Raw genomic sequence first — 19591 nt, forward strand, 5'->3', positions numbered from 1 at the left:
GCCGGGGATGGAAGGAATCTCGAGTGGAGAGAGAAAAAAAAAGTTCCAAACCCTCCGGCAGTATGTAGTCACGATCTCGTCGCGGAAACGGAAACGAAGCTGTAATCCCTTAAAAAAAGGGAGAAGAAATTCTCTCTCTCTCTCTCTCTCTCTCTCCCCCTTGCCCCTTCACGCTCCCTGTCTCTCTCGAAGCAGCGCGCAGCGCGAGGAACGAGAAATCTCCCTCGCCGCGCTTCGAATTTTCTACGCCGCGATACGCGCGCGCGGCTCGTGTGCGTGCGCGCTGTTTTTTTATTTATTATTTTTTCTTCCCTCGAACGCAATGGAAAACGCGGCTGTTCGTTCAACACACACGCACGCGTCACACGCACACTCGGCACACGCTCCACTCCCGCGGTAAATAATGTCACGCGGCGATTCGATGACGCAGAGCGCTCCCGGGAGCGCGCGCGGGGTAGCGAGCGGTGCAACGGTGCATTAAACGCCACCGCCACCGCCGCCGCCGCCACCGTCGCCGTCGTCCACCAACCGATGAACTTACGTCACATTAAAAAAAATTGTTACCGAGTAGCCAAGGTCGCTTTTTTTCAATGCGAGTTCGCTCGGGAGAAAAAAAATATCATAGGTAAAGTCGCCGTGTGCCGTCAGCGCTGACCTTACACACACATTTTTTTTTCACACACGATAAACTCTCGACTCCGTGTGACGGGCGATGTGTGTTCTCTCGCTGACTGCATCATCTGCGCCGTTCATACCGACCGACCGACCGACCGACCGACCTCGCGACCGACTTGCGGCCGCCCGCGGGCTCCTGCGACCTCGCGACCGCTGACTTCGCCAATTTCCGATCGCCGATCGATTTATTTTCAGGAGGAACTCGCGATTCCCGTCTCGCGCTCTTGCCGAAAAATGTAATAACTACGACGCGAAGTGGGATAGAGGGCGAGGGAGAAAGAGGGAGGGAGGGGGAGAGAGAGAGAGAGAGAGAGAGAGAACTGTTTGCAGCGAAAGGATAAGGACCGAGAGAGGGAGAGGGAGAGGGAGAGGGAGCGAGATAATCCGAGGCAAAGTGGCCGCAGGAGCCTGGAATATTTCCGGGCCAGGCCAGGAGGAAAGGGTTCGCGCAGGACGAGGAGGTGAGGGAGGCGAGGCAAGGCGGGAGAGGCCGCGTCGCGAACTTGACCTATCTGACCGCGCGTCGCGTTTAGGACACATCACAGAAGCGGAAATGGGTCAAACGGGATTTAATGCGACGCGGGCGAGGCTCCTCCACGTTCAGAGGACGTGGACGTGGACGTTGCGCTGGTCGGCTCGCGATTTTCATGAATTCGATCATGAGAGCGACGCGATGTACGGGCCGGCGGCTCTCCTCCTGACGGCGCGGCGCGCTCGTCATCTTGCGGCTGGCAGGGATCAAAGGTGGGCTTCCTCTTGCCGAAGCGTGACATCTGGACGCCGTGAAGCGACCCGGAATCTCGATTTAATCTCGAGAAGGCTCCAGATGCGAGAGGCCAACCGCGCGGCGATCGCCGCTCGATTATCGCCGCTGAAACGGCGCGGCCGCTGGCTGGCTGATGCGCCCGCGGCGCGGCCCGCTTTTTCCTCAGCTGAAACCCTTAGATTCTAAGCGTGCGCGATCGCGCACTCGAAACTGATGAAATGTCGCGCGAAACCGCAAGAGAGACACGCAGCGCAGTCCGCGAGGCCTCGTGCGAACGCCTCGTTCAAACGCGGAGCGAAGCCGGACGGAGCGCTTTCGATCGGCGGCGCGATCTTCGTCGCCGGGAGCAGATGCTGCGTCAGCCTCGCTCTTCGTCGTTGAATGAAGATATCCGCTCGCACATGGACGCAGAGCGGAGAAACGCATATGAGACGCGACAAGTCTCTCTCTCTCTCTCTCTCTCTCTCTCTCTCTCTCTCTCTCTCTCTCTCTCGACTTGGAGCAGCGACTCGGAGCTCCGTCGGGGGAATTCGGCCGGTACGTCGAGCTTCAAACGTCGACTTCGGCATCTTCTTCTTCTTCAGCAGACATCTTCCTCGCAAACACAGCGGGTGCGGGGGACGGGAGAGGACTCGACTTCCGCGAATTTTCCAGCGGCAAGTTCCCTCGCGCGGGGGCCATCGACCACGCCGTTTCGAAGAGCCGCGCCGTTTACACGAACGCGCGCGTCTCGCCCAGCTCAGATGAGCGGATTCTTCAGCCATGCGAGCGAACGCTTCAATCGATTAGGCTGAATTCCCGTGTCACGCTGGAGCGCATTGAACTCACCGTTCGACTCGGAATGAACGCATTCACTCGCAGCGCGCGCGCGCGCGCGAGAATTCTCCGGCGGAAGAATTTTCCCCGCGCGACTGAAAAATCATTCAACTTGGAAGCGACTCGGCTTTGTCGTCCTCCTTCGGCCGAGGAAACGCGACGGCGGCGGTTTCGATGCGTCATCACCTCCTCGTGACAGCGCCGAAACGACGTGTGCTGCCGAGCGTGTTCGGCGAGCCGGCAGGCCCTCCTCGCAGAATTTCCTCGATTAATGCACGCGCGATCCTTCGCCTCGCGACATGTACGCGCGCTCGCTCGCAGGACGACCTCGCTTCCACCTCGCAAGCCCCCGCCGCGTGGCCCTGCCGGGGCCCCCTCCCCCGCCCCCTCCCCCTCGCCTCACACACGCTTACACGCGTGCATATAAACGGAAACCCTTGGAGTAGCCTCTACCATCCACCTCGTGTGTACCGACACTTCTGTCACGCACGAGTGGAGGGAAACGCGCGTAAGGTACAAGTGCATGCCGTGTGAGCCGTATAGGTGCAACGCGCACCGCGCGCGCACACGCGCGCTGCACTTACGCGCGCGCGCGCGCCTACGATTCACCCCTCTTTCCGTTGGAAACGCCGAGGGATGCCGAGGGGAGCTGCGGAGGGTACGGGGGCGGCTCTCGAGCGCGGCGTACGTACGTGGGTGCGTGCGGCGGAGGGAGAGAGGAAGAGAGAGAGAGAGAGAGAGAGAGAAAGAGAGAGAAGGAGCGCTACTCTCCGAGCGGAACGGAATCTATAGCGGGAGCACGAATCCAGGGCGCGTGAAACGTCTCTCTCTCTCTCTCTCTCTCTCTCTCTTTCTTTCTCTCTCTCTTTCTTTTTCTCTCTTTCTCCCCTCTTCTCTCCGCTGTCCTCCTGCTGCTCGCGGAAACGCGCTTTTTCAGCAGCGTCGACCGCCCGGACAGGTCGACGGGAACGTCGGGCGCGAGTCGAGCGGCCGATCGTCGCGCGGTCGCGCAGAGGAGAGAATCAGGCGGCACGAACGATACGAAAACGTTTCACCCCGAAGAGACGAGAGGACGTCGGCGACAATGACGGGGCGACGGCGACGGGGAACGCCGCGAAAAGGGTGCTGCGCGCGCGTTGCCCCGCAACATTTCCGCGGTACACTCGCGCGTGTCTGACCTCCAGCGTCCCCCCCCCCTCGCCGCGGGCTTTATCCCGCTCGTCCTCACCCTTGTGTCACCCGTCGCACGGGCCTCACACCCCCGTCTTCCGTCCTTTGCCAACCGATGGTCCTGGGATCCTTTATTTTACGTCCCGGCTCCCTCCGCCGCCGCCGCCGCCGCCGCCGCTCCCGCATTCCTGCGAGCATCTAGGACATCCACCTTGCGCCGATAAGGCGCCACGATTAGAAACGCGCGCGCGATGTCGTGCTTCACGCGACATTCCGCCATAACGGGAGGACCGATCCTCGGGAGCGAGGCGATTGTGCGAAACGCTTATCGCACGGAACTCGCGGAACGACGATTTATCTGGACAAGCGCTCTCGCGATGGATTATTTCGTCCTCTCGCGACCAGGATAATCGCGCGCGCGTTCATCCGCTTGGTCCTTACGTAACAGTAATAATACAGGGGGGAATCGTCGTCGGTAGTGGGCCGTTCAACTCCTCGGGACTCCGTCTTGTCTTCGTTTTACGTATGATCGTTTATATAAATAGCTTACATAAAAAATAATATTCACCTCCGAGCTTCATCACGCAACGTACGAGACTCTCGCTCCGTCCCTCTTGAGTCTCATTGGGCAACTCGCTCGTTCATCGGGGCGCACTCCCGAGTGAAAACTTCCTACCTTCTTACGTGAACAAAGAACGTAATAATAATAATAATAATAATAATAATAATAATAATCAAAAAGAAACGGACTGGAAACTGACAATCTGCGATATCAAGGCGAAGCCGCAATCGCGCGCAATCGTTCTCGCAATCGACGATCCAGGCGATCCTCGGGGGCGCGCTTCTGCTCTCCTCTCCGCTCAATAAGGTAAAAAGGCTCTCCGCTCTCCGTGCGCCGTATTTAACGACGAACGGGCCGCTATACGCGAGCGGAAGCGAGATACGGCTGTGCTCCCTCTCTTTCTCGCTCTTCCTCTCCCGCCGGAGGATCATCTCGCCGACGGCGGCGGTTTATCGTCGACGGAAACGTTCGAGCCGTGCCGGCGCGTCTCGCAGCTTCGATATCGTCCGTAACGAGAGCGGATTTACGCCGGGACGCCGCGATGGACGATATATTTCGCGCGACGCACACTACGGCAGCTACGTTGATAACGCGCGCTCGTGTCCGCCTTTTAACACACCGCTGGTAAAGCGCACGCGAGCCGCGCCTCGTCGCGCCTCGTCGCGCGCGCGCGCAATTCTCGCGAGGGTACGTCCCGCTCACAGAACGCTACATTATCGGTACGCAGGGACGCGACGCGCGCGTCGCGTCCTGATCGCGCGGGGAAAACGCTTCGATTAATTGGCCGCAAGTGCGTCTAGTGGTTTACCCTTGGGAGCGAGCGCGCGATCTCGACGCACTTCGCCCGTGATACTCCCGATCCTCTCCGGTCGCTCAATAATTCGGCGCGATCTCGCACGTGCAACTGTGCGGGAACCAGAATACGTCCGTATACAGGCGATTGCCGCTGCCCTCGAGCGCGACCAGCCTCTTCTGCACGAACTGCTGTTGACACCTGCTGCGGTAGCCCATAGGAAGGGAACATATGCCGTTGCATTCGTCGTTCCTGAAAACAGACGGAGCGGAATCGTGAGCGCTCTTCGTCGTCGATCTCTCGAGGGAGGGTCGTCGAGGGATCTGCGAGAGTCTCCGATCTTGAAGTTCGGAAGGCAACTCCTTCGAAACCTAGGAGCGCAAGTCTCAAGGCAGCTCGAACGATACTGATCGAGATTTTGCTGGTCAGATTTTGCGTCGACAAGGAAATGCCCGTACAGCAACATTGCTGCAACGTTGCAACATGCTGCGATATCGCAGTGATGCTGCAACTTTGGTGCTGTACACAGAGTCATTCAGTCCACCGCTTATCTTTCAGAAAATATTCCCGATTAGATTCTGAGACGAGTTTCCTTTTCTCAAGATTTCGTTTGAAGTTTCATCCTTGAGGTATGAGAAGTAACAATCGAACCTATTATGGCTCGCATGTAGGAAAGGCGAAAGTAAGCGAGGCGTAACTATTAACTGTCGACGCGCATGCGCCTGCGTCTAACGTCACGCCACTCTTGTAACTTCTATCAAGCAAACCGCTTCTTCTTGAAACTCAAAAACTAGAATTTTGCGGACAGAGTTTTGCGAGAAGGAAAGTCATCTGAGAATATAGTCAGGGATATGTCTCTTGCACGCTACTTGTGAAAATTGTAAGGTAACTCGATAGTTCGAGAATTTGGTACTTCTGACTGGGCTTTCGGCCCTTTCTCAAAGCATATAAAAGTATCATCAAGAGACCAGGTAAATTGTAAATTGAGGATTAAAAATTGGAAAAATTGGAACAATCGAGATAAAGCGAGCCAAGATCGAAATTAACGAACTCATCAAATTCTATGATCCGCAGGCCTTAATCCCCAACGCCAAAAGGAGACTGGAATTCTATTCGGGAGCGTCGAGTCGAGTCGTAAAGTCGAGCTGCCAGCGTCGCACACTTGAAGACTCTCGCCGGGAGATCTTGCCACTTACAAGCATTTCTCGCTCTTGACGAGCTGCGTGTACTTGTTATCCTGGTCTGAGAGATTGACAATGTACATCCAGTTGCCTTGATTGTTTAGGGCCGCTCTAGGCACGATATACTGCGCCTGTGTGGGGCACAGCACGACAGTGTCTGCATTCGACTGCCTCTTCACGCGGTCGCTCGACTTTGATTTCGCGTAGCTCAACAGCGGATTCACGCGGTAAGTTCGAGGCGCCATCTTGTCGCTCCGCGAGTACCTGTCATGCAACACACGAAACACCGTAAAACGGATATCCAATTTAGATCGAGTTAACGCGCTCGAGTCATCCGTGCGATATTCTCAAGCGCGGCTTATGCCCAATTTCTTCACCTCTGGATAAGTCGTCGATAACTTTATTCATGAGATGAGACCTGCCAGAATCGGTTTTCTTTACCTTTGTAAAGTTTGTATCCGACAGATAAATCTTATCCGGTATACCTGAAGTAGCGGATACCTGGCGGATATTAATTCCAATGTCCTGACATAATTAAAAAATTACAATAATGCGTAATCTGCTGTTGGTGTTGTTGTTTTTATGAAAACACAACATGGATTTGTCACTGAATGAATATTAATATTTTTGAATCTGATGACAATGACGACGATGAGGAATTTGTGAAAAGAAGACCCTGTACAATAAGAAATAAACCGAACAATTTTCAAGTGTGGAGTGACACAGAATTTTTCGAACGATTTTACTTGAAAAAGAATATAGTGTTCGAATTATTACATGCAATTGAAGACCGATTGTTAATACTGCGGAAATTACTTTAATTTGTTAATACTAGCCCGGAAAAGAATATGTCGTTGGCAGTGATATGGTGATTTATAGCAAATTTCTAACACATTTTGTGTCAAAAGCTAGTAGCATGAAGAATAGCAGCTATCTGCTAGATACCAGTAACCAGAGGTTTCAGTGAAGAAAACGAACTTTTAGTTATCTGACGCATATATTTATATATATGGAAGATAGCTATTGGGAGGTGTGAAGAAACCGGGCATTAGACCGTTTTACTCGCAGTCTTATTTTATTTTATGATTAAGATTTTATAATTAAGATCGTCGTGAATTCATCTCAAGATGCTGTGAGAACCGTTGCATCAGCAATATGATATCTTGAGATTGAGTTTGAGACAATTTTAACCCCTTCATCGCCGATGAGACAAGGATTTACATCATTTTGGATTTTGCTGCCGCGGAAATACAGTTTTACATCGTGAATTATTATTATATTGCAAAATGTTGCCGCAGAACAAGATATGGCTGTCAGAAAAACGAGAATTTTCCGAATTTTTTCGAATATTCACGTCATGATATCTTGTTGCATCAAAATTTTACGATAAATTTATGATCGAAACATTGAGGGTTTCTGAGTTTGCTGAATATAATTTTGAAGTCGTGTTTACTTCTAAAGAGATATTCTGGTAAAAAAATTTTTAATTTTCTGTATTTTTGTGAACTTGAAATATTTCGATTTATTAAATCTTCAAACTTTTACTCGCGAGTAAATGAAAAACACAGATTTTCGACTATTTTTTGAGCGTTGAATTATTTTGAGGTCTGTAGAGTCAAATGGCGAGTATGGAAATAGAAATTATTAAAATTTGCAATCATTTATCGAATGATTTTGAATTTGTGTTATTTAAAACGCTAAAGTCCTCTTATTCTTGTAGATAATAGTATATTTTAATAATAAAATATATAAGCGAGAAATATACAACTAGGAGATTGTCAAGAAAATTTTGTGCATAATATTTTACATTTTTGGTTTTTTAGTTTTAATATTATATATAATATTATATATAATATTATTTGTCTTCGTACTTTCTTTTTCTTAATTTTTGTTTTTTATATTCTTTTAGATTTATATATATATTTATTATATAAGTATATAATATATCTTATTTCTGCAATTCTTTCACCCTTGTCGTTTTCAAAGTTAATGCAAGATAAATAAAAATTACTAGAGATAACGAACAAGGGATCAAATAAAAAAAATTATTTTAAAAATTATTTTTGATTGTTTCGTATTTTACGTGTTTTGTTTCTACATGTGTTTATATCTTTTTATATTTCTTGTTACATTATTATCATGTTCAGATATTGCAAGATTATAGATTAAGACAAGATAAGTCAACTGAATTCAACTGAACAGAAGCGAAATTCTCACAACTAATTTGTTAATTGGCGAGTTTGACATTACATTCTCAGTATAATTTTTAATGAGATATCTCTTAGCTGCACATTCAAATGTATCTTTCTTATTTGATAAAAAATGTGTGCGCGTGTGTGTATGCGCAAACTTCAAATTTGCTATTTTAGTCACTTTAGGTTTGTGACAAAGAATGTTTAAATTTCACTCGTCGAAATTCGTCGTCAGTATCATCAAAACCCCCCATCAAAGTCCCCGTATAAATTTTCATTAATTTTCGAGAATCTTGCGTTTGACATGTTGGGACGTGTCGAGGTCGAGGAAAATATAGAGCGGCAGTGAAGGGGTTAGATATAACATAAAATTTGAAAAAACCGAACGCCTCGTTTCAACGATTACCTATTCGTCAACCACGATTGATTCGGGCCGAACGCCTCCTGCGAATAAGTGTGCTCGGCCTGTCGTTGGATATTGCGGTGGTACTTGAACGCCACGTCCGGCAGCAACGGGTTCCTCTGTGACTGCGGCGGCGACGGCGCGGAGTATTTGTAGCTGCAATCCGACCCAAAGTCTGATCTAGGGCTTCCATACGGAAGCTGAACTTTCACACCGACTCGCGGTCTTACCCGTGATTGTAGCTACTGTTGGCCGGGGGTCCGTATATCGGGGCTGGCTGTCCGGTCGGCTGGAACAACCGAGTGCCGTCTTGTCGTGGGTAATCATAGCCCTGATTGTAATCCGGAGGAGAACTTGAACATGGCAGCAAAGAAGATAGCAGCGACACTCAAATGGGCGGGCGATCAACTTAGCGCTTGACTTAACCCTTTAACTATACCTACTGGTAACTATAGTCACCAGAAACGCATTTAAGAATCCATAACTTGTAAATAAAAGAGGAGATATTTCCGTTTTCTTTGCACCATTGTAAAGATGAATTCTTCTTGTAAAACATGGTATATAGATTGTGCGTAGATTCGGGATTTAGTCTGTTTTGAGCTCAGTTTTAATGATAACATGGAGCGGCCAGTTCACTTTGACAACAAGAAACTGAAGATGACCGAAGACATCAGGAAGGAATGTTACAACAAGCACATGTCTGTCTAAAGAAAACGGTAAAAGACGTTGTCAATTGTGCAGCTTAAAAGGGAAGCAAAGCAGGACAAAAGTAATTTGCAAAACCTGTAAAATTCCCTTCTGCATCTCTCGATGATTCATTCCGGGTAAAGAAAGATCAAGTTCTGAATATGAGTTTTATGTTTCGAGGAATTCTTCCTCGAAATCATTAGGCATAATATAAAATTATTAAAACTAAAAACTAAAAAAGTTAACCGATCAGGCGTATTTTTCGCTTCTGCGAGTAGTTTCCGCTTGGAAAGGTAGTTTCTCGTAGATATAAAATTCTGATATTTTTTTTGGTTATCACTACTTATAGGTCTCAGTTAAAACAAAATTCTAATTCTTACTCTTAAGACACTTACAAAAAAGTCAGGCGTTAAAGGGCGTTAAACCAATAACTTGCTCGTCAACTTAAGGGTTGAAACATCGAGGCGACCGAGTCCTCTCGGTTTCAGTTGATAACTCTGACTTTGCGAGCTCGACTAAAAGGATTGGCATATCGCGACGCGGCGCGGCGCGGCGCGGCGGAACTCGCACACCGTCGATTTCTCCCAGCGATTTTACGGCGTTATACCTTTACGAAATTTGCGCAGAAGAGGCGCCGATAAAATAGCTCTACCTGTACGAGTTGAAGTCGTCGCGGGACTCGTCCCGCAACGCGCTGCTAAAGTCGTAGCTGCATTTGTCCACGAGAAACTTGATGAGCCGGCTGCAAAGACAATGAGACAAGAATAGAAAAAAGAAAAAGAGCGTTGTAACGGAATACAATGCGCGCGATAAAAAGAGGCGTAATGAGTCTCGCCGGGCCGAGACCTTTGACCAGCGCGGGGCATTCGCCGGCGGGCGAGCGATCGAGGAGCACGACCGAGATTTGCCTAGCGGACTGACAAAAACGCTATTTACGCAGGTGCGTTTCCAATCGAGTCGCCTTGCGCAACTCCGCGTTAGCTTGCTCAAGCGAGTGTGTTTGGCGAGGCGGAGCGTTTGTTTGTCGCGGCGAAGCAACGCGCGCGATGTTTCGCGCGAATGCCCGCCGTGCGTGTGCGTAACGCCAACACGCACACAAGCGCAACGTGACGTTGCGCAACACAGCAACCCGCTGATTCGATACTTTTGACGTACTAATTGACCGCCGGGTCGCTTCTGTGACGCTTCTGTGATTGTCCCCAACTTGACAGCTCCGTCGGCCGGCACCGCGCGCGCGCGAACTTCTTCGGCCGACGCGATGAATTATTGCACGCGAACGCGTCGTCGGTCTCTATTCGTAGTCGGATCTTGTATTTGATATCATCTTCGGTTTATCTTGGGACTATACAGACCATGTCATTGGTTACGAAGTATCTGAACGTGAACCAAAGACGATCTTTCGCACGTAAGACTCGACTATCGAATACAGCCTGTAGCGTTCCGGTTGATTGGAGCCTCGTTGACTCTTGCCGCCCTGACACATTGATCGCTTCACGATTGATTGTACGAAAGTTTGATCGACAATCGGATTATCAAAGATAAATAACGAGAGAGACACGGTAAGTGACACACGGTAAATAAAGTACGGTGTATGAAAATCGAAATTTCCGCGGAATGTTGTGGGCGAGAAACGCGAGTCCAACGCGGGAGATGAATCTAGCATAAGATTGCATGTTTGCTTGAATCTAGATAAAGTCATGTGGATGATCATTCAGATGAAGAATTTTGGCGCCAATTTATCTTTAATTGCTTAATAGAAACATATATTACTTTCATCCGCAAAATTATCTAGATGACGTTGATAGATAATTTAGACGCCATTGAATGTAAATGTGTAGGACACTGAAATATTCTATCCTTTTGTACGTAAAAAATGCGTTTGAGTTGGTGCGTTAGAAACTCTTATCTTATCCTTTTAATCTAGATAATCTAGATTAAAGATAGTTTTTAACCAGATAAAGTCATGTAGATGAAGAATTTTAGCGCCAATTTATCTCTAATTGTATAATGGAAACATATATTACTTTTATCTGCAAATTTATCTAGATGACGTTGATAAATGATTTAGTCCACGTTGTTGTAAATGTGTAGGACGTTGAAGTATTTCCTTTTATACGTAAAAAGTGCGTTTGCGTTAGGAACTTTTATCTTATCTGTGCTTAGCTTATTTGAAATCATCTAAGCGCAGTACTGCTACGATATAAAGAAATTCTGCTCGAGAGAGAGAGAGAGAAAGAGAGAGAGAGAGAGAGAGAGAGAGAGAGAGAGAGAGAGAGAGAGAGAGAGGGAGAGAGAGAGGGAGAGAGAGAGAGAGAGAGAGAGGAGAGAGAGAGGAGAGGAGAGAGAGAGGAGGAGAGGAGAGAAGAGAGAGGAGAGAGAGGAGAGAGAGAGAGAGAGAGAGAGAGAGAGAGAGAGAGAGAGAGAGAGAGAGAGGAAGAGAGAAAGAGAGAGAAAGGGGGAGAGAGACGAATGCATCTATTATTTTAATTCCCCCCCTCCCTCGTTGATCGCACGAGCAATTTTCAAGAGCGATTAATTATATTTTTGTGTGTAACTTAATAAAAACGCGATAGTACGCGATCCGTACCGGTTACCGATAACCGACGCGGCTTGATATTCTTCCGCCTTCCTCTCCGTGCAACGAGAGGCGAAGGCCTCTCGTTTTCCTCATTAACAACGAGGAAGCGTCGTCATTCGGCGATCGATATTCGAGTTTGGCGTAACGAGGTAACGGGTCCGATAATTATCCAACCAGCGCGTATGACCGCGTCAAGGCCACGGTCCATGGTACGCTGAGCAATGATTTCACGGACGCTTTTACATTGTGCCGTGGCGTCGGGCCCCGCTCACTTTACGTAACTCTTCGTGTCTTCGGGAAGGTGAGCGCGAAAACGCGCAGGAAATTTAGGAAATCGGCTTGTAACGCCATTTGCCGGTACATTTGATGGTACATGCCATGGTAGGTGCCAACGACAAAAGCGTTCTAACGAGCCGGTTTCTCGGTTCTCGGAGCACAGCACATGCCACCTCCTCGTGAGACGTTTGTATACGTACATTCATCGACATCCGAATATCTCTATTCGGATATTTCATCGTACACCATGATGAGCATTCTCGGTCCTATCAGCGGCCCTTGACCTCTTGTATCTGATCGGTGTGTTATTTTCAATAGAAGATACGTACCGATCAGATGCAAGAGCTTACTGGATGGTCCGAGAACGGTCGTATCACTGATCAATGACACGTTGCGCCAATTTCCTATAAGACAGTTCGAGAAAGGTGTGAGAGGCGACTTTTGGCGATCGTTTGGTATCCAAAGTTGATCCAAGGTTCATCGCTCAGAGATGTAGCGTATTTTGATAGATGCGCTTCTACCGTGTATCGCTATGGACGCTAAAACGGATTGGTCCTTTGCTATTTGCGCGCGACTTTGAAACCGTTCAAAAATACCGGTTGCGTTCAGCGGAGATGGTTCGGTGAACGCTTAGTGATTATTATTCCTGTATTAATTGTCACGTTCTTACGGGTCGATCAGAGATCTGAAGGAATACTTCGGTGACTATCGAGCTACTTTCTCCAACAATTTCTTGCTGCTACGTATGAATATCGAAACAATGAACATAAGTTGTAGAACACCTTATCGGATAAAACGTATAGTGAAGAAATGCATGCCTGTGATGGAATTTCATGGACAGTTCCATCATTTTATTAAATGAAAAAAGCAAAGAGAAACTACGTGCACTATGTGCAAATAAATAACAACGCTAGTGGTCCTGAATTATGTTCTGGAATGTCGATACCGAAATTTGCATACTGAGAGTGACCTTTTTCTGCATTGCGGATTTAGAAGTTTAATGTTTCAACAATTATTACGATTGACAATACAGAAAGAAATTCAGAAAGTAACAAATAATTTAAATTCCCCGTAATATAATCATATTCTTCGCAAACTTATTGAAATTGACAAATATTTCTTTTTACACACTTTTTGTGTAATAATATATTATAATCTTTTTCTTCATTTAAAATCGGTTAGCCGTGATTGTCGGTACGTAACAAAAGTTCAGCTACTGAAACTTCAGTATTTTTTACCGATGCCTACTGGGTCTCTGACTGCAGCTCTAATTGGCATGTAGGACGTTGCTTATCTATTCTATATTTGACACCTATTTGCTACGTGCCAGAAACTTGGAAAAGCTATCCTGTTTTGCTGCGAAAGGTGTAATGTGATATCAACCAGAAAGATAGTAAAATGGTCAGTCACACTTTGACCACAAAATACATGAAAACGTTCTGCCACAGTTTTGCCACACTTTGCCACATGTGTTGAACCTCGCCGAAACTTGCTGTTTTGGAAACTGGCGAGAAGCCATTCAATTGGCTGCGAAGCTCGTCCAATCGCATCGCGCGCTCTGGTACGTCAACTTTCTTTGGTGTAGTCAAACTGAACGTCTCCATTGTCGACCGCCCTTGCAAAGAGATTGCCAATAGACACAAATGTCTTAGAACAGACTCTGCCTGTAGAACTCGTCCTACCGTTTCTCGCGCACTCATTATCGTTTATCGACCACTCCAATGCATTACGTGGTTATTTGGAAAATGGCGTAGGACTGACCCGCTCGGGTTAACCATATAAGGCTGGATTCTCACTGTCCGTCTCTAGATAGCGGTAGATAAAAGTCTGTTAATATTCTGTCAAATTTTTCGGACAGAAACGATCGAAATGTGATGACGATGAGATACTGTGAATGGTCTGATGCAAAAACATCGAGGAATGTTTCGACGAGGAGGATTCACAGAGTCCTGTCTGTCGCCGGCTAGAGGAACAATGGGAATCCAGCCTCTTAACCGAACAAGCATGAGCGAGACGCTGATTCAACCTAAGGTAGCAACAGATAAGCAAGATAGCAGCGCAATGAGAAACGTTACGACCGAAAGAACTGAAACGGTGTAATACAGGCTTGGAAAGTGGAGGTCAATCGCTCGGGAGGTGGTTGGAGGCCCAGAGAAAAAAAGTTGATACAAACGAAGACCGGAAAATATGTTGTTCTCAGGTTATCGCCATTTTTATGTCAAAATTTCAAATAGCCACAGGTGTGACGAAGAGATCTTGATCTCTACTAAAGGATGTTGAGATTGGGCTGTGGCTCCACATGATGCATCCTAGGGTGCATCCTACTGAAGCAGCCCCTACAACTTTTGACTTTATGTTCTAGAATTCATATAAAAACCATTTCTTCCTTCAATGTCGACCAAAAAATTCGAAAGCAGAGCAACTTGAAATTTCAACGTAAGAAAGGCGATCACTTGAAACAATGCGTTTCCGGATCTACGTCCATATCATCAACTTTGTTCCTCGTCTTCGGCTGCCCGATCATCTCTCGAGCGACTGACCTCCGCTTTTGAAACACCCTGTATATCGGGCGAGCAAGTGTCGTAAATGATGAAAATCACGAAAATCATGTCCGAAGGACAGATGTCTACGAACAAATGTCCAACGACGACAAAATGGCGAACGACCAAGTGACCTGCTACCGGTTTCTCTCTCTCTCTCTCTCTCTCTCTCTCTCTCTGTCTCTCTCTCTCTCTCTCTCTCTCTCTCTCCTTCTGTCTTTCTCTCTCTTTGCCCCTCGTTTCTCCGGCTAAACCCTGGTGAAGGATCTCTTTTTATGGGCGAGAATTCTCGGTATAGTCGGTTGTGCAAGCCCGCTAACGCAAACGCACGCGATGCTTTCGAGAAACGGATTCTCACTCTCTTGGCGCGACGCGGAGAATCTAGGCGGAACTTTCCCTGCCGTGTGATCCGTCTCTCTCTCTCCCCCCCCCTCTCTCTCTCTCTCTCGAGCGCGCGCGCGCGCGCGCTCACGCTCGCGAGCACACCCGCGCTCGTCTTTGGTCATTCGTATGCGCGGAGGAAGACGGAAGAGACGACGCGGACTCGCCGAAAGGAATATCAACAATTGGAAATGGGTCGCGACCCGACCCCGTCGCGAATCCTCGCCGACGATCGCCGTCTGCGTCCGCGCGTCCAATTTCCACTTGTTGCGCCGCCGCCGCCGCCGCCGTCGCCGCCGCCGCCGCCGCCACTACCTACCGCTGACGCGGTCTCGGGGAAGATTTCGAGTGCACTTGCCGTGGATAATGGTCCGGAGACTCGCAGAAAGTCTGCCCCGGTGCCGCGCAGTTGGGGGTGTGTCCCGGGGGCGCAGGGACGAAGGGCTCGTACGGCGGCCGTCCTGGACACCCGTACTCCGTGCAGGGCTCGCCCCGGATGACCATCGGGAACAACTGTCGTCGCGCGAGCGCGCGCGAGGCACACACGCGTGTACACATGCACACACAGAGAAACACACACACACACGTGAATTTTATCATTAGGCTATCATAAGAGAGTCGTCGTCGTCGTCGTCGTCGTCGTCGTAACTCGCGAAAGAGACCGCGCGAAATTGCATTGTTTCTTTCCTTCCCTCCTTCCCATCACCCGCTCGACTTCGTTTCCCTTCGTCTACTAGACTTCCGCGCGCGCGGGTGTCCTCCTCGTGGCGTGTGAAAGTCCGCGCGCGGAACTCACGAGACGCTCGTCGTCGGGACTCATCACGGCCGAGCGGAGCGGCCTCTTATCCTGCAGCGCGCGGGACCGTTTATTATTATGAAATACGCCGAGAGAGAGTCGCCGTAATCGATCGCTTATCAGGATTCCTTCCTGCATCGCGCGCTTTTTGCGATGCTGTTAGTCGGCTCTGATTCAGCGCGGCTACACGTAATCCCCAACCTCCGGATAGAAGAAGAAGAAACGAAGTGTCGGTCGTACATCAGCGATGCTGATGAGTCAACGAAAACCGCGATGAAAAAGATCTACAAAGCTCGCGCGCGCGCGCGCACGCGCAAGCGTAGTTGCGCGTTAACGCGCGACAGAGGACGTTACATCAGGTTTAAATACGGCTCCTCCGCGAGCGACGACTCCCCGAGGGACGCGAGATCCGTTATGTTCTTAGCATTAATTCGAATCAAGATGCACTTACGATTGTCATTAGGTGCCACGCGATCGCCATTTCCGATCGATCGTTATTTGATTCACCAGCCCTGCGTGCGACGGGACCTTTTCTCTACCTGCCTTTCTCTCTCTCTCTCTCTCTCTCTCTCCCTCTTTCTCTTGCGGCAGGTGTCTCGGCAGGAAGGAGACCGCAAAGTCACTTAATTGGCATCGCGTGCCGGCCGATCGTCCCGATCGCGATATCAGCAGGCCCGAGGAACGATCTCGCGGGAGCCGAGTAGCGAGACCGCCGCCACCACCCTTGAAGACCACGCGAGGACGGTGAAGGCGAGGGATGAGCGGGAGAGCCGACACCCTCCCTCCGAGTTCCGTAAGAAACGGCAGCCGGTGTAACTCCGCTCCGATCGCTGAGCGATCCGATTCCCGTCCGCATCGACTCGGTCGCGCCAGCCGAGGAAGCCAGGAGGATCTCGGCACGGGATCTCAATGGCTGCCCGGGTCCTTCGGTTCTTCGTGTTCTCCTCCGGGTGGCCGGGTGTCCGGTGTTACCACGACGACGACGACGATGACGACGACGACGACTCCGCTGTGCGGGCGCGACTACGACGGACTGCCAGCGCGCGCTCGATCACCACGTGTCAACGTCTCGCCGCTTTTGGCCGACGTGACTCGAAAGTGTCCACGTTGGGTCCAGACACTGGCGCGATTCGGTCCTACGGCTGACGCCGCGAGTCTCTACCTAGCAACGTGGGTATACGTATGCGTGATGGGAAGGACCCCTTCTTCCTCGGACACGCGGCGTGCACGAGTTCCGCGCTGAGCCTCAGGGTGGGGTAGGCGGACGCATACTTTCACTGGGACATACACGCGCGAGGGGGATTCGCGTCGACCTTATGACAGCGCGAGGCTGAGTTTTTCTCCGGATTACCCGGATGACACCGATACATCTTGATTGCGCGACCGTTGCCGCTACTACCGACGCTGCTCGGAGGAAGAAATATGCGTGTTGAAACCCACCGCTCGGAAATTGTCGGACGAATATTTTACGACACGGACGTTCATATGCAGAGCGGACTTTGCAAACTCGATTTCAGCCCATGTTTTATCCATGCGTTTCGATTTCACTTCCTTTCGGCGCAAATCCTTCGCTGTGCCGGGCATGAGTGTTGGAGATTGATTTCAGCTTGGGACGCGAGCGATTGGGCGACGAGGCGAGCTCGAGCGACTGTAACGAGTTGTAACCCCGAATTCGCAATCGTTAGTCTTCAATGTCCAGTTCGATTCAGTTCCGAGCAATTGTATCGAATTGTTATCCACAAGGGAGGGGGGAGAAATCACCGTGGAGAACGCCTTGACGCAGACCCTGTTCCGATATAGGTTTCGGAAACTTTGGCTCTAGTTACAAGGTCGGTAGACCTCAAGGGGACCGGAGAGTCAGATTGCTGAAAAATCGTGGTTGTTTTTGATAATATTTTCTGACGAACTGAATAAATGTACAAGAATGAAAATTTTAGGTATATTTATACAACATACGAAGAGTAGAAAAATTTTGTTTATTCACAAATACTCATATAAATATACGATATATATAGCTGAAATATAGTCTCATTTTTTTTTTTCAAGTCATCGCTTTTGCGGTAATATCTCGGCTCTCGGTGGATCCGATCAGAGCGAATTTTAGCTAGAAATCTTGAGGAGGCTTATCGTTATCCGGTGAACCACTACAAAAAAAAAATCGAACAAAATTAACAAAATGGCAGGTATTATTAGGAAAAAATCCAAATTTTTCGGTTCTTTTACAATAAAAAATTTAATATCTCGAAGTGAAATATTTTGACGGAATTGTCCATGGTTCATCTGAGAGCCAGATGAACAAATATTATTGCTTTAAAATTTCAAATTGATAAGAAGCTCAGTTTCGGAGAAATCATTGCAAAAAGTTGAACAATAAAATTTCGAGAAAAACGCGTTTAAAATTTAAGTGAACGCATATTTATATGAGTATTTGTTAAGAAACAAAATTTTTCTACCCTTCGTATGTTATATAAACATATCTAAAATTTTCATTCTTGCACATTTATTCAGTTCGTCACGGAATATTATCAAAAACAAGCACGATTTTTCAGTAATCTGACTCTCCAGTCCCCTTAAATTACGTAATTCAGATACGTTCCGTAATTGATCAGCTGATCCATTGTCAAGGTAATAAGTAATAAAAAATCTATCTATTTCTCTGTCTAATATTGCAGAATTAATAACAGAACCAAGTTTGTAAACAGAAATGGTATACAGCTGTGATATCCCAGCGTGATCAGCTGATCAATTACGTATCTAAGTTAGTTTAAGGTCAACCAACTTATAATTAACTTATAATTAAAGCCAAAGTTTCCGAAATCGACTTCGGAATAGGCCTGCAATTCCTTATCATCAAGTTGGTCGCTTTTGACTCGGCTGAATTCATCTTATCGATCCTTCAGGCGAGGAAACTTTATTCGCATTCAAAAGCGAACTTGAAGTTCAATACTTGGCCGAGGGCTACCTTCCAGGTATATGCGTATAATGTGTACACACACGGTTGTGTTTTCTACCGATTGCAAGTACACGATGTAATTTCTCAGCGAGTTCGATAGCTTCACCGTCCGCCAAGTGTTGACACCTTAACAGAAATTTATTGCTAGCTGTAATAAACCGACCGGTGATAATAAATAATTTTATTACTCGTACGAGTGACTCTATCACTCCACCATTCAGTTGTTCTTAAGCCTTTGTGCTCATTTCTGTCAACGTCGATCAAGCATTAACTTAAGCTTCAACTCTATTCAGACAAAAATCTGGACTTTGATGAAGGTTCTCAATCGACTTTGCTAGAAAACGGACATTAATCTCCGATAGCTAGTCTGACATTGGCTTCACATGCTGAAGATTGACGTTTATGAAATTACTCGCACGAGTGATAAAATTACTTATTATCACCGGCCAACTTATCGCGGCCAATAATGAATTTCCGTGAAGGGCAGTTCCGACCGCGACGTTCGAATATGGCGCTTCCGCAGCCATATTGGCTATCAGTCACGGTAGTACTTGTGACACTCACTTGAAGGCGCTCGAGAGACACCAGTTCGAACCAGTTCCGCCGTTCCTGCCGTGTTGACATTGCTGGCACGCTTCTCAGCGTCTACGGCCGGATTCCAGCGCGACACACATAACCCCGTCGCCGTTCATCCTGGATATCTTGCCAACGCAGGTGCCAACGCGAGCGTTGCGCGTTGTTCGTGTCGCGTCTGGTTAACAACCGAGGTTAACAAGCGAAGCTGCGATCGCTGGTGGAGAGGCTCCACGCACGGGTCTCCGT

General features: G+C 48.4%; 1 protein-coding gene across 3 annotated transcripts; it reads right to left on the minus strand.

Moving 5' to 3' along the window:
• Positions 1–2680: 2680 nt before the first annotated feature.
• Positions 2681–19489, minus strand: spz5 (spatzle 5 Toll-1 receptor). 3 transcript variants are annotated; one of them, XM_011151884.3, is made up of 8 exons: positions 19334–19489; positions 16268–17464; positions 15379–15533; positions 9898–9987; positions 8789–8911; positions 8562–8714; positions 5979–6227; positions 2681–5034 (listed from the first exon to the last, which is right to left on the minus strand). In XM_011151884.3, the coding sequence occupies exons 2-8, from the start codon at positions 16295–16297 to the stop codon at positions 4863–4865; spliced, it is 972 nt and encodes a 323-aa protein (XP_011150186.1). In that variant the 5' UTR covers positions 16298–17464; positions 19334–19489; the 3' UTR covers positions 2681–4862. The 3 variants fall into 3 exon arrangements, with proteins under 3 accessions (XP_011150186.1, XP_025163355.1, XP_025163354.1); XM_025307570.1 differs by having other exon boundaries at positions 16268–17602; positions 19334–19373; XM_025307569.1 differs by lacking the exons at positions 16268–17464; positions 19334–19489 and having other exon boundaries at positions 15379–16245.
• Positions 19490–19591: the final 102 nt, after the last annotated feature.

Source organism: Harpegnathos saltator, unplaced genomic scaffold, assembly GCF_003227715.2.
Source record: "Harpegnathos saltator strain DR-91 unplaced genomic scaffold, Hsal_v8.6 scaffold91, whole genome shotgun sequence".
Classification (NCBI taxonomy): Eukaryota; Metazoa; Arthropoda; class Insecta; order Hymenoptera; family Formicidae; genus Harpegnathos; species Harpegnathos saltator.